The following is a 16,818-nucleotide window of genomic DNA, read 5'->3' as shown; positions in this document are numbered from 1 at the left end:
TCCTACACAAACATTGACATAGATACGCAAAGACAAGCAAGGAAACTCCTGGCAACATTGTTTGAAATAGCAAAAAGTGAAAATAACCTAAATACCTGTCCTTAGGTATCTTAGTCTCCATGGGCTGCTGCAACTAAGTACCACAGGCCGGGTGGCTTAAACAACAGACATTTATTCCTCAAAGTTCTGGAGTTCTATGAAGTCCAGGATCTATGTGCTGACCAGTTAGGTTCCTGGTAAGAGTCCTCTTCTGATCTTGCAGACAGCTGCCTTCTCGCCTTGCTGATACCTCACATGGTAGAGGGAGAGAGTTTGGTTTCTCTTTATCTTTTAAGGATACAACCCCATCACGGGGCCCCACCTTCATGACCTCATCTAAACTGAATTACTTCCCAAAGGTCCCACCTCCAGCTACCTTTATGTTGGAGGTTGGGGCTACAAAATAATGTAGGGGGGACACATTCAGTCCATAGCAGGGAACTAGTTAAACAAAATATAGTAGAATTCTATTCTGTTAAAAAAAATGTAGTAGATGCATATATGCTCATATGGAAAGATATCTAAGGTGTATATTTAAGAGTTGCAGAACAATATGAGTAATATTTATGATTAAAACAGGGCTTCTGCATAGGTATGCAGTGATAATTTTTTTGAAGGCTATATTGGAAACTACAGAGTGACTGCATTAAGGGAGTTAGAAAGAGTATTTTTTTTAAAGATTTTATTTATTTTTAAGTAATCTGCACCAAATGTGGGGCTCAAACTCGTAACCCCGAGATCAAAAGTCGCATACTCTCTACCAGCTGAGCCAGCCAGTGTATGCTGAGAAAGAGTATTTTTACTATTAGCCTATACCTCCCCTTCTGTGTTTTAAGCTTTTACAATGAGTAATACTTTAAAAAAAATGTTTATTTATTTTGAGAGAGAGCATGGGGGAGGGGCAGAGAGAAAGAGGGGGACAGAGGATCTGGAGCAAAGCAGGCTCCCTGCCGACCATAGACAGAAGATAGCCCAAGATGGTGCTCAAATTCACGAACCGTGAGATCATGAGATCATGACCCTGAACTGAAAAGTCAGACGCTCAACTGACTGAACCACCCAGACGCCTCCTTTTTTTTATGTTTCCCTCTGAGTTTCCATAACAGTTTCTGTTTCTCTAATGCCCCTTCTCATATATTATCATTATGATTCCCCTGTATCAAGCTCTTTGTACAGGGGGAGGGGGACTTGCTTAATTTATTCTTGTAACCTTGGAAACTAGTAGGGAGTACAGGTGTGCAACTAATGTTTCTTGTATGAGTAGGGTAAGGACCCTTTCTTTTAATCTCTCACAGTAAAGTACCTTGAACTTAGTAACTTAATGTATGTAGAGACATGAGTAAGTCAGACTCTTCCAATTATTAACCAGAATATTGGGGTAGAGTAGGAGGAGGACTGTGAGTTAAATGTTTATATATTGTAAGGGAGACATAGTAGCTATTGTTCTTAAAGTTGAGATATCCTTATTTGGGTGTTTCTGTTTATCTGTAATACTTGTTTTCTGTATTTCCTTAAAGAGAGTTGCTGTTGTTTGCACCATTACTGTAATCAAGCCTTAAGCAATGGCATTAATTTTCAGATATTCTTTATTCACTTCCCATCTGATGGTACATGAATGGCAATATTTGCAAATACTCTGCTTTTTCCTGTTAAATTTTTGTTTCATTTGTGGAGTGCTTCAGTTTCTAGTTACCTCTTGTCCGTTTGAACATTGCCTTGTGATTTAGAGAATTCCAAAATTTGTTCATGTATTTCTCAGAATCAAAATAAAAACCATACTACTTTTTTTATCTATAAAAACTTACTTTGAATATGACAGCATGTTGTTTTCCTCCATCTTGCTAAATTGTAAATCTGTGGTAAAAACTATACTTGGAAGTGAGCTATAAGGAATGTGGCATGATAAATGTATTTTACATAATGATCTAATTTGATGTTCCTGAGTATTACCAGATTATGATTAAATGGAGATGTTTCAGAATTTAATGTTTAAAAATGCTCTTAGAGTACAATTTTAGTAATGTGACCATCTGACTTCCTTATGTCATTAAAAAATTTTTTTTTACTGTTTATTTTTGAGAGAGAGAGAGACAGAGCATGAACGGAGGAGAGGCAGAGAGAGAGGGAGACACAGAATCTGAAGCAGGCTCCAGGCTCTGAGCTGTCAGCATAGAGCCCCACGCAGGGCTCGAACCCATGAACCGTGAGTTCATGACCTGAGCTGAAATCAGACATTCAACCGACTAAGCCACCCAGGCACCCTTTTTTCCCTCATTTTAAGCCAGTGATTCTAAAATCTTAAAAACCACTCACTGAACCATGTTTAGAAATAGTTTTGTACTTTTCTTGTAGGAGTAGTGATTGACGGTTATTCATTTTAGACATCTTTTGTACAGGTTTTATTTTTAAGTAATCTCTCCGCTCAACGTGGGGCTCATGTTTATCTCACAACTCTGAGATAAAGAGTTGCATGCTCCATTGACTGAGCCAGTCAGGCGTCCCCATTTTAGATGTTTTTGAGTGCCCGACTGCTTACACTGTTATTATTCAAAGGAAAAGCGTGAGGCGTAGTTCCTGGCATACGTCTAGATTTACATGCAATTATTATATACTATTTTCTATGGTAAATTAAGGTGCTGAGTCTCCAGAGAAGAGAAATCCTTTGAAAATCTTCTAACAATGATAAAACAGCTTCCCTTTTACATATAAATAGTATATCAAGCTTTATGAAAAGTAAATATTGACCCACATTTTTACTTAACATTGATTTGAAAAAGAAATTTTTTTAGGCATTGCATTTATATGAATGTATATAGAATTTCTGCATGCTTTTGAAAGGAAGGATTTATTGCTTTCATTCAGTGACTTTTTCCTACTTTTAGGCCTCAGACTCTTAATAATCCACTGAAAACTATACATCTCTTGCCCTGAAAAATACATGAACATATAGAATATTATTTGCATATGTTAATGTTCTCTTAATCCAGACTTTACCTTATACTAGTAGCTTAAAAACATTTTTTTGAATGCACATATCCTGTTTATTAGAGGACACTCAGAAGGTAAAGCTAAAAGAAAAGGAAGGGGGTGCCTGGGTGGCTCCATCAGTTAAGTGTCTGATTCTCGATTTCGGCTCAGGTCATGATCTCATGGTTTGTGATATTGAGCCCCGTTTTGGGTTCCAAGATGACCACACAGAGCCTGGTTGGGATTCTCTCTCCCTTTCTCTCCGGCCCTCTCCCACTTGTGTGTACATTCTTTCTCTCTCTCTCTCCCTCTCCCTCTCTCTCTCTCTCTCAAAATAAATAAATGAAAGGGAAGGAAGGATGCGTGTAGTGTCCTGTGTGTGTGTGCTCTGAACCTGTCAGCCCCCTCCCTCACTATTACTTCTTTTACCCCTGTGTCCATTTAAAAGACTCCTACGTTTGATTTTCTTTTGGGGACAGGTTTAAGTGACACTTCTCCAGATGAAGGGTTACTAGAGGACTTGGCTGTAGAAGACAAAGCTGTGGAGCAGCTGGCAGAAGGATTGCTTTCTCACTACCTGCCAGACCTGCAGAGATCAAAACAAGCTCTTCAGGAACTCACGTGAGCTAACAAAAACCATGGTTGCACTCATTTCCCCTTTGGCATAGTTATAGTTTACTATATGTATATATATAAGTGTATATGTATATGTATGTATATGTATATGTGTATGCTCTATTAAGGTATAGTATTTTGCAATATTGAATACAGTTGAGTACTTCTGTCTTTAGCGGTAGCAAATGGGAGTGAAGGAATACTTAGTAACCTAAACGTAAAAAGTGAAATGAATACTTCTAGAGTGTGTGGTCTCTCATAAGAAGTACCCCTGGGTGCTTGGGTGGCTCAGTCAGTTAAGTATCTGACTTTGGCTCAGGTCATGATCTCACAGGTTCGTGAGTTCGAGTCCCACATCAGGTGAGCTTCAGCCCTGCTTTGGGTGAGCACGATCCCTGCTTCGGGTGAACACGAGCCCTGCTTTAAGTGAACCCCTCTCCTGTCTCTCTGTCTCCCTCTCTCTCTCCTCCTTGTGGGATTCTCTCTCTCCCTCTCTCTCTCTGCCTCACACTCACTTGTGTCCTCTCTCTCTCAAAAGGAAAGAAAAAAAAAAAAAAAAGAAGAAGCACCCCTGTATCTTATCTAGACTCTTTGATTAGTTTTGGTGTTTTACCATCATTTTATGAAAATATTGCCTGTTGGAAGTGTTGCAAAATTGCCGTGGGAGTCAGATTTGTTTTCAGTCGCTGGTTCACATGAGTTGCCAAAAATGTTTAAGTGTCTTTTTTGGGGAGGACCCATTTCTTTTCTGGTGGTCTACCAGCTAAATAAAGGATTGGAGGATACACCAAGAGAAGAACAGGATAAGGAAGAATGGAACTCGTACAGGAGGATCAGTATGCAAAACCACACACTAACTTTATCAGCTCCCACTCGGAAACAGTGGACCGAACTTCTGCTTCCTCTTGGGTAGGACCTCGCATGGTTGCCCAAGCTGGCCTATCATTTCTTTCTGTGGTGGTCAGCCATAAACTGGCCTGTGAGCTGCTGCTGCTGTAAGACCTACCCTTTGAAAAGTTACCTTAAAGGGCTGTATTAGTGCAAAAGGAGGGAAACAATCACCCACGATGTCCATTTTGTAAATATCAGTAAGTAATGTTATAATCCTTGGATTTGGAGGTGATAAATGAGTATGTAAGTGGTACCGTGTTCTGTTATGTGTGGTACACTACTGTAGTCAGGGCGTTGGCAGCACCCTTGGTTTTCTGCTGGTTCCGATGAGATTTTTTATCCCAAGTGTGTGGTATGCCTTGTATTTTAAAGCCGGTCAATTCATGTGGCAAAAAAGTCATAAAGATTTTGTAGGGGAGTTTGAATGAAGTATGATCAACTGAAGGGTGGTAAGAAACTCTGCAAGCAAAAGATATCTGGATATATTTTGCTGGGAAGGAAGCTGGGAACCACAGTTTAATTGCGGAGTTTAACTGATGACTTTGGCTAAAATGTAGTGGTTTATTTTTTTTATTAAAAAAAATTTTTTTAACGTTTATTTATTATTGAGAGACAGACACAGAGTGTGAGCAGGGGAGGGGCAGAGAGAGAGGGAGACCCAGAATCTGAAGCAGGCTCCAGGCTCTGAGCTGTCAGCACAGAGCCCGACGCGGGGCTCGAACTCACAAGCCGTGAGATCATGACCTGAGCCGAAGCTGGACGCTTAACTGACTGATCCACCCAGGTGCCCCTAAAATTTAGTGTTTTATTTAATTAATTAATTATTTTTATTAAAAAAAATTTTTTTTAATGTTTATTTATTTTTGAGAGAGATAGAGAGACAGAGCCCGAGCAGGGGAGGAGCAGAGAAGGAGAGAGGGAGACACAGAATCCAGAGCAGGCTCTAGAGCCCGACACAGGGCTCGAACTCACAAACTGTGAGATCATGACCTGAGCCGAAGTCAGAAGCTTAGCCGGCTGAGCCACCCAGGTGCCCCTAAGATTTAGTGTTTTAAATAACCCCTCTTATCTTCTGAGGCACCTAGATGACGACGACGATGATAGTAACTTCAGCTACTGTTTATTGCTATATGTTCTACTTCCCCGGCACTTTATATACCATATCTCAATCCTGACACCTGCTTTTGAAGTATTAATATTATTCCTGTTTACAGTTGAGGAAACCGAGGTTCAGAAATGTTAAGTAAACCGAAAAAGATTACACAGGTAGTGGTAGAATTAATAATGGAATATGATGAGTAAGCAGTTATTATACCTCTTTAGTGTTAAGGAAAGTCACGTTTCAGGGAAAGGAAAAAGGTGTTTTCAAGCAGCTGCCTCTTTCATCCCTGTCTACAAATCCCACTGCTGATAAAGATTTAGGGGAAAGAGTACTGGATGGAGTGAAGCATCCTGACTGTTGTGAAACAGTTTAATTTTCATTAAGCCACTTTAAGTTACAGAAACAGGCCCACAGAGGTGAAGGAGAAGGTTGTGGTAGATACAAGTTAAGTTTACTTTGTAGCTAGTAATGGGAAGACCGGGAACAAAACTAACTTTATATATAAGAAAGGTTATGAATGTTCTTTTACATGTATTTGTCATTTTAAGAACCCCTGGAAAAAAAGAAAAGAGGGAGTCTGGGATTTAGGCCCTAAAAGTCTCTGGCAAGGTACAATCATAAGTAGCCTTAGTGTCGTTCCTTTTGAGATAAGCCACACTTGGACCATCCAAGGAAATAGCTTTTTTCTCAGAGGATCATCCCCCAGATACTGCATTGATACTGCCTGGTCACTCCCAGCACATTTACTACAGATGATACAAAACTTTAAGGGAAAGGAAGGCGAGTCATTTCTACCTGATATTGAAGCTAAATATTCTGTGGAACCTTTTTCTAGAGTGTCTAGACCTATGGATCATGAAAACACTGTACTTATAATTACCGTTTTATTATTATTACTTTTTTTTTTTTTTTTAGAGAGAGAGAGAGTGCAAGCAGGGAGAGGGGCAGAGGGAGAGAGAGAGAGAATGTTAAGCAGGCTCCACACTCAGTGCAGAGCCCAGTGCAGGACTCAATCCTATGACCATGGGATCATGACTTGAGCCGAAATTGAGAGTTGTACACTCAACTGACTGAGCCACGCAGGCGCCCTTAATTACCTTTTTATTATAAAGAATACAGATCAGGACCAGCCAAATGAAGAGACACATAGGGGAAGGTGTGGGAGTATATCCACCCCAGAGCTTCTGTGGCTTCTTCTAGTGAAATTAGGGCATGTTACCCTCTTGGCACATCGATGTGTTTACCAACCAGGAATCTCTACTGAGCCTCAGTGTTTAAAGTTTTTATTGCTGCTTCACTCTGTGAGCACAACTGATTGAATCATTGGCTATGTAATTGAACTCACTCTCCAGCCCCCCTCCTACAACCTGTCTTCTCTGGAGAATGGACTGATATCAAATGGCTCAAAGCCCCAACCCTGTGACCACATGATTGATCTTTCTGGCATGAGCAGCCCCCATCCTGAAGTTCTAGGGGCCCACCATATGTCACCTCATTAGCATAAACTCTGGTATGCTTGAAGAGGGGTTCATGACTAATGAAGATACTTCTATCATTTGAGAAATTACAGAAGTCTTAGAACAGACATGCCAGGGACCTGGGACAAAGATCAGGCAAATTCATGCTTATACAATAAATGTTTATTCAGATTTTTGCCTGTTTTTTGTTTTTTTAAGTTTATTTATTTATTCTGAGGTGGGGAGGGGCAGAGAGAGAGAGGAAGAGAAAGAATCCTAAGCAGGCTTTGCAATGTCAGCATGGAGCCTGATACTGGGCCCGATATCAGAAACTGAGATCACGACCTGAGCCGAAATCAAGAGTCGGACACTTAACTGACTGAGTCACCCAGCCGCCCCTCTTTTGCCTATTTTTTAACTGGGTTGTTTATTTTCTTTTTTAAAAATGTTTATTTATTTTTTGAGAGAGAGAGAGAGAGAGGATGTGCATGTACGTGTGCGTTGGGGAGGGGCAGAGACAGGGAGACAGAGGATCAGAAGCAGGCCCTGGCTGTCAGCGCAGAGCCTGACTCAGGACTCGAACTCATGAACCATGAGACCATGACCTGAGCCATGACCTGACCCGAAGTCAAATGCTTAACTGACTGACCCACCCAGGTGCCCTGGGTTATTTATTTTCTTACCGTTGAGTTTTAAGTGTTCTTTGTATACTTTGATACAAATCCTTTATATGTCTTACAAATATTTTCTCCAAGCATGTGGCTTGTCTTCGTACTTTTAAGAGTGTCTTTTACAGAGCAGAATTTTTAATTTTAAAAGTCTGACTTACCAATTTTTTTAAAGTTTTTTTTTTTTTTTATGTTTGTTTATTTTTGAGAGAGCAGTAGTGGGAGAGGGGCAGAGTGAGGGGTACAGGATCTGAAGGGGGCTCTGCACTGACAGGCTGACAGCCGTGATGCCGATGATGCGGCTCGAACTCAAGAACTGTGAGATCATGACCTGAGCCAAAGTTGGACACTTAACCGACTGGACCTCCCAGGTGCCTCTTAAAGTTTTGTTTTTTTAATGTTTATTTATTTCTTTTGAGAGAGAGAGAGAGAGAGAGAGAGAGAGAAAGAGAGAGAAAGAATATCCCAAGCAGGCTCTGTGCTGTTAGCTCAGAGCCTTACATGGGGCTTGATCCCACAAACCATGAGATCATGACCTGAGCCTAAATCAAGACTCAGACACTTACCCAGACTGAGCCACTTAATTTTTTTTTCATGGATCATGATTTTGATATTTCATGTAAAAATTCATCACCGAATCAAGGTCACCTAAGATTTTCTCCTGTGTTTTCTTCTAGATGTTTTAGGGTTTTACTTTTTATATTTAGACCTATGGTCCATTTTGAGTTAATTCTTATGAAATTGTAAGGTCTTTGTGTAGGTTAATTTCTTTGCACGTCACTGTCCAGTTGTTCGCTCGCATTTGTTGAAAAGACTAGCCTGAATCCACTGCATTATCTTTGCTCTTTTGTCAAAGAGGAGTTGACTGTATTTGTGTGGATCTATTTAAGAGCTTTCTATAGTGTTGCATTGATGTGTCTGTTTTACCGATATCATGCTGTTTTGATTTCTGTAGTTTTGCAGTAAATCTTGAAATTGAGTAGCGTAAGTCTTCCAGCTTTGTTCTTATTCATTGTGTTTTGGCTATTCTTGGTCTTGGCCTTTCAATGTGAATTTTAGAATCAGTTTGTTGATATCTCCAAAATAACTTGGTGTGGTTTAAATTGAGATTGCATAAATTCCACAGATCAAGTTGGGAAGAATTGGGAGGATAACAATATTGAGTTTCTTATTCCATGTACTTGCAATATCTGTTACTTGGATCTTTTAAAATTTATTTCATTGGAGTTTTATAGTTTTTGCTTATAGCTCCTGTACATATTTTGTTAGATTTATATCAAAGTATTTCATGTGAGGTATTGATTTTTCTAATTTTTCTAATTATTCACTGCTGACTTTTACACATTAACCTGATATCCTCCTGAAACCATGCTATACTCACATATTTTGTTGATTCTTTGGGATTTTCCACATGGGCAATCATCTGTGAACAAAGACAGTTTTATTTCTTCCTTTCCAGTCTGTATACATTTTATTTCCTTTTCTTGTCTCATTCCATTAGCTAGAGCTTCCAGTACGATGTTGAATAGGAATAGGGAGCAGACATCCTCTCCTTACTCCTGATCATAAAGGGAAAGCGTCTAGTTTCTCACAAGTGTGATGTTAGCTGTAGTTTTTTTTTAATGTTCTTTATCAAGTTGAGGAAGTTCCTCTCTCTAGTTTGTTGAGAGTTTTTAATCATGAATGGGTGTTGGACTTTGTCAAATGTCTTTTCTGCATCATATAATAGTACCAAATGATTTTTCTTCTTTAGTCAGTTGATATGCTGGATCACACTGATTGATTTTCAAATGTTGAACCGGCTTTGAATACTTGGAATAAATCTCATTTGATTGTGGTGTATAATTCTTTTTATATATTGTTGGATTTGTTTTGTTAATACTTTGTGGAGGATTTTTCCATCTCTGTTCATAAAAGATACTGGTCTAGAGATGCTTGGGTGGCTCAGTCAGTTAAGTGTCTGACTCTTGATCTCAGCTCAGGTCTTTATCTCAGGGTGGTGAGTTCAGGCCCTGCTTTGAGTTCTGTGTTGTATGTAGAGCCTACTTTAAAAAAAGATACTGGTCTACGGTTTTCCTTTCTTGTAATATCTTTATCTGGTTTTGGTTTTCACATAATGTTGGCCTCGTAGAATGAGTTAGGATGTGCTCCCTCTGCCTTGACTTTGCTGGAAACTATTGTGGAGAATTTGTGTAATTCCTTCCTTAAATATTTGGCAGAAATTAAGTGTGAAGCCATCTGGTCCTGGCATTTTCATTTCTGGAAGGTTATTACTTACTGACTGAATTCCTTTAACAAATGTAGACCTACTTAGATGATCTGTGTCTCCTTGTGTGAGTTTTGGAAGTTTGTGTCTTTCAAGGGATTAGTCATTTCCATCTGAGATATCAATTTGTGGACAGAGTTGTTGGAGGTATTCTTTTATGGTCCCTTTAATGTCCATGGAGTCAGTGATGATTTCTCTTCTATAAGTCATGTTAGTAATTTGTGTCCTCTCTCTTTTTCTTTGTGAGCCTCGCCAGAGGTTTATCCATTCTATTGATCTTTTGAAGAACCAACTTTTGGTTTCATTGATTGTTCTTTACTGTTTTCTAGTTGTAACAGTGTCATTGCTTTCCTGTTTATGTGGGATCATTGACTTGCTGGCTTCTTCTTATTTGTTCTATATTTCACTTTCTGTGGTCTCTAGTCAGAGCTGAAGGGACAAACTTGTGACCTGTGGGATTTGCCAAACTTACTGCTGGATGATGGAGATGTTGTAACTGCTTTTCATCCTCTACATTGCTATTTTTTTTATCATTGTTCTCTGTTTAGCATAGCTTCACAAGCAAATCACGTCATATTTTGCTTTGCCTGTAGTATTCTTTAAAATGTTTAGAGGCGCCTGGGTGGCTCAGTCAGTTAAGCATCATGATGTCAGCTCAGGTCATGATCTCGCAGTTTGTGAGATCAAGTCCCTGCGTCGGGCTCTGCGCTGACAGCATGGAGCTGCTTGGGATTCTCTCTCTCTCTCTCTCTCTCTCTCTCTCTCTCTCTCTCTGTCCCTCTCCAGCTTGTGCACCCATGTGCACTCTATCTCTCTCAAAATAAATAAATAAACCTTAAAAAAATTGTTTTAATGTTTAATTCAGTGGCCCCTCAGTGTTTCTCATCCCGTGAGCCTGGCATTGGTTGATCCGGAGAGGGACATCAGGAAAGTTGGCTTCTATTCCTCAATAAAAGGATTTGAATCAGAATTTTCATGAGGAACCTTAGAAGTTACCTGGTGTGAGCTTCCCACTTTATAAATAAAGAAATTTAGGCCCAAGAAAATAAATTTCCAAGATTATACAACTGGTTATTGGTGGGGCATCTTGTGATTCCTGGTCCTGTTTTTACATCTTCTTACTACCCTCTTCTGATTTAGTATAACTCGATACTGCATTTTCCCCAACTCTAATCTAAAAAGTCATGGCTCCCCAGAGCACCTGGGTGGCTCAGGCGGTTGAGCATCAGACTTCAGTTCAGGTCACGATGTCACGTTTCAGGAGTTCGAGCTCAAGCTCGCTGCTGCCGGCTTGTAGTCTGCTTAGGATCCTCTATCTCCCTATCTCTGTTCCTCCCTGGCTCCTGGACTCTGTCTCAAAAAGAAATAAACCTTTAAAAAAGTCGTTGCTCCCCATTGCCTTTATGATAATGTTGCAGGTTTAATATACATAAAATATCACGTTTTTTGGGCAAGATGGTATAAAAAACTTTTTTTGTTAGAAGTAACAAATAATAATTTTAAATGATTTGATGATTTCAGTCATTACAGTTAGATTTAATTATTAGAATTATTGCTCATTTAGGCAAGAATAAAAGACACAGTTATCAGAATGTGTCTGTGGAATGTTATTTTGAAAAGGATTTTATTAGACCAAATAAGCCTTGGAGAGTGAATAAATTTTCAACTGATTTTTTTTTTTTTAAACTCAGTTGAATCCTCAGCAGCTTTTTTTTTTTTTTTAAGTTTATTTTTGAGACAGAGAGAGACAGAGCATGAATGGGGGAGGGGCAGAGAGAGAGGGAGACACAGAATCAAGCAGGTTCCAGGCTCTGAGCCATCAGCCCAGAGCCCGACGTGGGGCTCGAACTCACGGACCGCAAGATCGTGACCTGAGCTGAAGACGGACGCTTAACCGACTGAGCCACCCGGGCGCCCCTCAACTGAATTTTTACTTTTTTTTTTTTTTTTTACTTTTTTTTTTTTTTTCAACGTTTATTTATTTTTGGGACAGAGAGAGACAGAGCATGAACGGGGGAGGGGCAGAGAGAGAGGGAGACACAGAATCGGAAACAGGCTCCAGGCTCTGAGCCATCAGCCCAGAGCCCGACGCGGGGCTCGAACTCACGGACCGCGAGATCGTGACCTGGCTGAAGTCGGACGCTTAACCGACTGCGCCACCCAGGCGCCCCTGAATTTTTACTTTTGACATTAACCAAGATGAAATGTGATTCCTCTTTAAAAAAAGTTTTTTTTAATGTTTATTTATTTTTGAGAGAGAGAGAGAGAGAGAGACAGTGTGAGCAGGGGCGGGGGAGGGGCAAAGAGAGAGGGAGACATAGAACTGGAAGCAGGCTCCAGGCTCCGCGCTGTCAGCACAGAGCACAACGTGGGGCTCGAACTCACAAACTGTGAGATCATGACCTGAGCCAAAGTTGGACGCTTAACCGACTGAGCCACCCGGGTGTCCTAAATGTGATTCCTTTTTAATGAACCAGCACTTAACAGTATATATGGTTTATTTTGACTATGTGCTTTTGTTTCAGACAGAACCAAGTTGTATTACTAGACACACTGGAACAAGAGATTTCAAAATTTAAAGAATGCCATTCTATGTTGGATATTAATGCTTTGGTAAGTATGATGTGAGTTGACATAGCTTAATGACATCTTGGCTTAGAAATAACTAGGTTTTTCCTGTGCGACGTTGTAGTTAGGTATGTTTAGGATCTTTTCCTCTAAATTTTTTTTTAACATTTTTTTAAAAGTTTATTTATTTATTTTGAGGCGGGGGGTCGGGGGAGAGAATCCCAAGCAGGCTCTGCACCAGCAGCACGGAGCCCAATGCAAGGCTTGAACCCACAACTGTGAGATCATGACCTGAGCCAAAACCAGGAGCCGGACACTTAACCGACTGAGTCACCCAGGCACCCATTTTCTCTAATTTTTAAATTTTAGAATTTGTCCTTTAATGGGAAACCTTGATTTACTTTACTAGAACTTCTATTGTCTTGACTTGTTATCTTTCAGATGTTGAGCCTATAGTAGAAAAAGGAACTTATTTATGACAGTCTGGAATAGATGTGCTCATAGTTAAAGACTTCTAAAAGGGAACTAAAAGTAAGGAACTTTTGGGGTACTGTTTTCCCTTAAGGAAAGTGCATCTTTCCTAATCAATTACATGGCTTTTTTAAAACCAGCATTTTGTTTAATTGTATGGCCCATTCATAATGCCATCACAAATTAATACTGAAATGGACTCTTTGGGGATCCTTTAGAGACGCTTTATATCTTTCAGTATATATGACAGTAGTTTAGTTTCATCAGAAGCTTTATAGTTTTTTGGTGAGAGGAACTGCTACTCTTTATTTTAAGAAACAGGGAATTGACAAAAGTAAGGAACTTGTGGCTACCTTTCTCTTCACCTCAACGTGAAGCAGTAGCTTGGTTTGCATGATTTTGTAGACTTTTATATGAATGTCAAAAAATGAGCTTTCTGTTGGACAAATGTGGCTCATTAATTTTTCCCTTTATTATAATCAAAAACAAGTCTGTTTTCTCTTGCATTAGGCAGAAGCCTGGGGTAGTAAATACAAAGTTTTCTGACTTGTGAAGGAGGTGGACAAGGCTACACTGACCTACTTGTGTCTTCCCCACTGAGTTCATATTGCAGCAGAACAAATATTTGCTGAGTGAATGAATGATAAATGAATGAACCAAGCAGATGTAATAGTGTTGCTTCAGTCTGAAGGGGCAGAAACTGTCTTCCTGTTTTTTCCTCTCTCAGCCCAAGTGGTTCGATTATCATTCAGGAACTGAAAACTCTGAGGCCCAGAGAGAGAGGGAGAGGGTCTGGAAGCTCTAGAGCTCATCAGACTAAGACTTTATTTGTAGATACATGAAGGCTGCTAATTTCTCTACTGACACTCCTCTCACTCTTATTACCTGGTCTCTGTCTGTTAACCTTGGCTCCTGAGAATGAGGTGCTTTTTTCTTTCTCTCCCATCCCTGGATGAGATGGAAAAGTCTATACATACCATGGCTTGGGAAGACAAGTGTCCTTACAGAGGTTGTTCTGCTTGGTCTCGCTTTAGAAGCCCCAGGAACATGACCAGATTTGTCCACAGCCCTCCCAGGATTCTCTGACCACAGCTTGGTTTTTCCTGATGGGCGGACACTTCACTTCAGTTGTCCTGTGTACTCTGGTTCAGGTTCTTCTTTGTGAAGACAGTAGAGTGTTGTACTTTTTCTCAAATGAAACTCATAGCATTATTGGATAGTCTTACTAAAAGTTTAGGATTATATTGCATGTTTTTAAAGCACAGTGTTACCTGTACACAATATAAATGTCTATTTTATGTTTAGTAACTTTTTTTTTTTTTATCAGTTTGAACTGAATCAAGTGTTATCAAATACTTACTAAAGGCTTAAATAAAATTTGAATTTTGGAATGAAAATGTGGAGATAATTAAGGCTTTAAAAAATGTGGCCAATTTAGGCAGAGTGAACAGTAATTTATTATTCATCCATCTTACTCTTTCAGTCTATTTTTTTTCCCCCTTTTAAAAAAACTTTGGCCTATTTGAACTTGACTTTTCATTTCCTTTTCCATATTTAGTTCACTGAAGCTAAACACTATCATGCCAAGTTGGTGAATATAAGAAAAGAGATGCTGATGCTTCATGAAAAGACATCGAAGTTAAAAGTGAGTTGAAAATTGTTTCACATTCTTTATAGAAGTGGAGGTTTAATTGTTTTTTCAAGTATTCATTTTCTGACTTCTTATGTACCCATATACAGTAACATAATTCATGGTACATTGTTTTCCTTTAAAACATATTCTTTTGAACGCCACTCTGGGCTTTTCTACTAATAGCTGGGCTGAGGAGCTCATATTTTGATTGTCACAGCAGTTCTCAGTCAGTAAGAGTTTGGAGTAAGAAATTAAATTTTGTGTGTGTGTTGAGGGGGACCTTAAATTACCCAGAACAGGCTTAAAAGTTAAATATGAAACTTAGTAATGCCTATGGATTACCTCAAGTCAAAGCACTGCTACTTTTAAATTAGGCCATAACAGATAAGCCTTGATTGTTCTCTTGGTTTAAAATTTTTTTTGACATAGAAAAGAGCACTTAAACTGCAACAGAAGAGGCAAAAAGAAGAGTTGGAAAGGGAGCAGCAACGGGAGAAGGAATTTGAAAGAGAAAAGCAGTTAACCGCCAAACCAGCAAAGAGGACCTGAGAAGCTGAGTGTGTCTGTGTTCTTCCTCCCTCTGCCCCCCGTTACTTGCATGCAGGGCAGCCCAGGCGTGGGCTGGAGTGAAGGTAGTGCCTTACACCGTCGGCCCGGCTCACGTTTGCAGTCCTTATCCCGGGAGTGCTGTCTCCGGATCTTCATTTCCGCCATCAAGGAGCTTTTTGCCCCAAGTAGAAGACAAAATGTCACTCGCTTTGAGTCTTTGAATGTAATTTTTCAACTTCTGTTTTGCATCATTTTTAAATTCCTTACTTTGGCTTTGCATCATTTATCAACGGGAAAATGGTTTGATTGCTTTAATAGTCTAGACTCTAAGTGATTAAAAACTAGTATTTTTTAGCTTCTTGAGAAGTGTGGATTGAAAAGATTCCATTTCTTTTATGACTTGCCTTTCTGGCAATATAGTGCTGGTTTTTGGTAATTGCTTTATCGTTGCTTGGTTCAGAAGAAATGCCAACCGTTTAAGCACATGTGCCCGTGGAGAAGAGGTGGTGTAAGCCTTTGTGAAGAACACGATGGAGAAATGCATAACGGGAAATAATAGCATCTTAGACGTCGGACCGATGGGCAAGATTCCAGATAGATTCTGCTAACTGTATGCTCTGTCTGCTTCCTAGCGTTGTTGCTCTTTAGTTTTTACATATTCTCTGCGTTCAGAGTCGATTCTCTGTACTTCTAAAGTTTGGCAAGGGTGATAGAGCTGTCACACACACAAATATGCTGAAATATTTCGAATACTTAGTAAGAGTCATCACACACTGAGATACAGTTGCCAGATTGATAAGATACGAGTCCAGCTTTCCAAATGGAAGTTCTCATCGCTAGCTCTGTCCATCCACTGATTTGCTGTGTGGCCTTACATGTAGTTACTTTTTCTGTGCTTTAAAAAAAGTTCTTAAAGTAGAATGATATCTTTACCCACTACCCATGTTATAGATAATGACAAGAATGGTGGAAAATTAGCAAATAGCTTCTTCACAAGAGACAGCATGATACCTTTAGTATTTGCTAGATTTTCCCCCTCAGTAGTTTCAGTAGGAACTTATGTGAGGAAATATTAGGAAGTTTCATTTTCTAAAATTGAGAGTATATTATTAATTGTTTTAGTATTATTTAATATCCAACTGGTCGCCAATCTATATTACATAGAGACTGTACAGAACCTATAAAGGTGTATGCTTAGAATGTGTATCTTTTATAGTCTCTGTTACATTTTGGTAAGCTGGAATCACTACCTCTGATCTCATATCAGGCTAATTAATGATGGAGAGGGCATTAGATTTAAGCTGATTGCTAAAAACTGGTCTGTTTGAAGGTTTACACAGTTTTGGGAAAGCTGTCCCCTTCTTTGATGAATGAATTATGATCTCACAATTTACTTGACTTTGACCTTATATTAAGAATATAAGTACATTTTGGGGCGCCTGGGTGGCGCAGTCGGTTAAACGTCCGACTTCAGCCAGGTCACGATCTCGCGGTCCGTGAGTTCGAGCCCCGCGTCAGGCTCTGGGTGGATGGCTCAGAGCCTGGAGCCTGTTTCCGATTCTGTGTCTCCCTCTCTCTCTGCCCCTCCCCCG

General features: G+C 39.7%; 1 protein-coding gene across 2 annotated transcripts in view; it reads left to right on the top strand.

Moving 5' to 3' along the window:
- BLOC1S6 (biogenesis of lysosomal organelles complex 1 subunit 6) overlaps window positions 1-15,580 on the top strand; it is a 125,152-nt gene extending 109,572 nt beyond the window's left edge. For both annotated transcript variants that reach the window (XM_045449854.1, XM_045449855.1), the window contains 4 exons: window positions 3,486-3,627; window positions 12,531-12,618; window positions 14,603-14,689; window positions 15,107-15,580. In XM_045449854.1, coding sequence (XP_045305810.1) covers window positions 3,486-3,627; window positions 12,531-12,618; window positions 14,603-14,689; window positions 15,107-15,226 — 437 coding nt within the window. In that variant the 3' untranslated portion in view covers window positions 15,227-15,580. The remainder of the gene's footprint in view (window positions 1-3,485; window positions 3,628-12,530; window positions 12,619-14,602; window positions 14,690-15,106) is intronic.
- The last annotated feature ends 1,238 nt before the right edge of the window (window positions 15,581-16,818 follow it).

Source organism: Leopardus geoffroyi, chromosome B3 (assembly GCF_018350155.1).
Source record: "Leopardus geoffroyi isolate Oge1 chromosome B3, O.geoffroyi_Oge1_pat1.0, whole genome shotgun sequence".
Classification (NCBI taxonomy): domain Eukaryota; kingdom Metazoa; phylum Chordata; class Mammalia; order Carnivora; family Felidae; genus Leopardus; species Leopardus geoffroyi.
The sequence above is the reverse complement of the archived record's forward strand: the minus strand, read 5'-3'. Positions and strand labels throughout refer to the sequence as shown.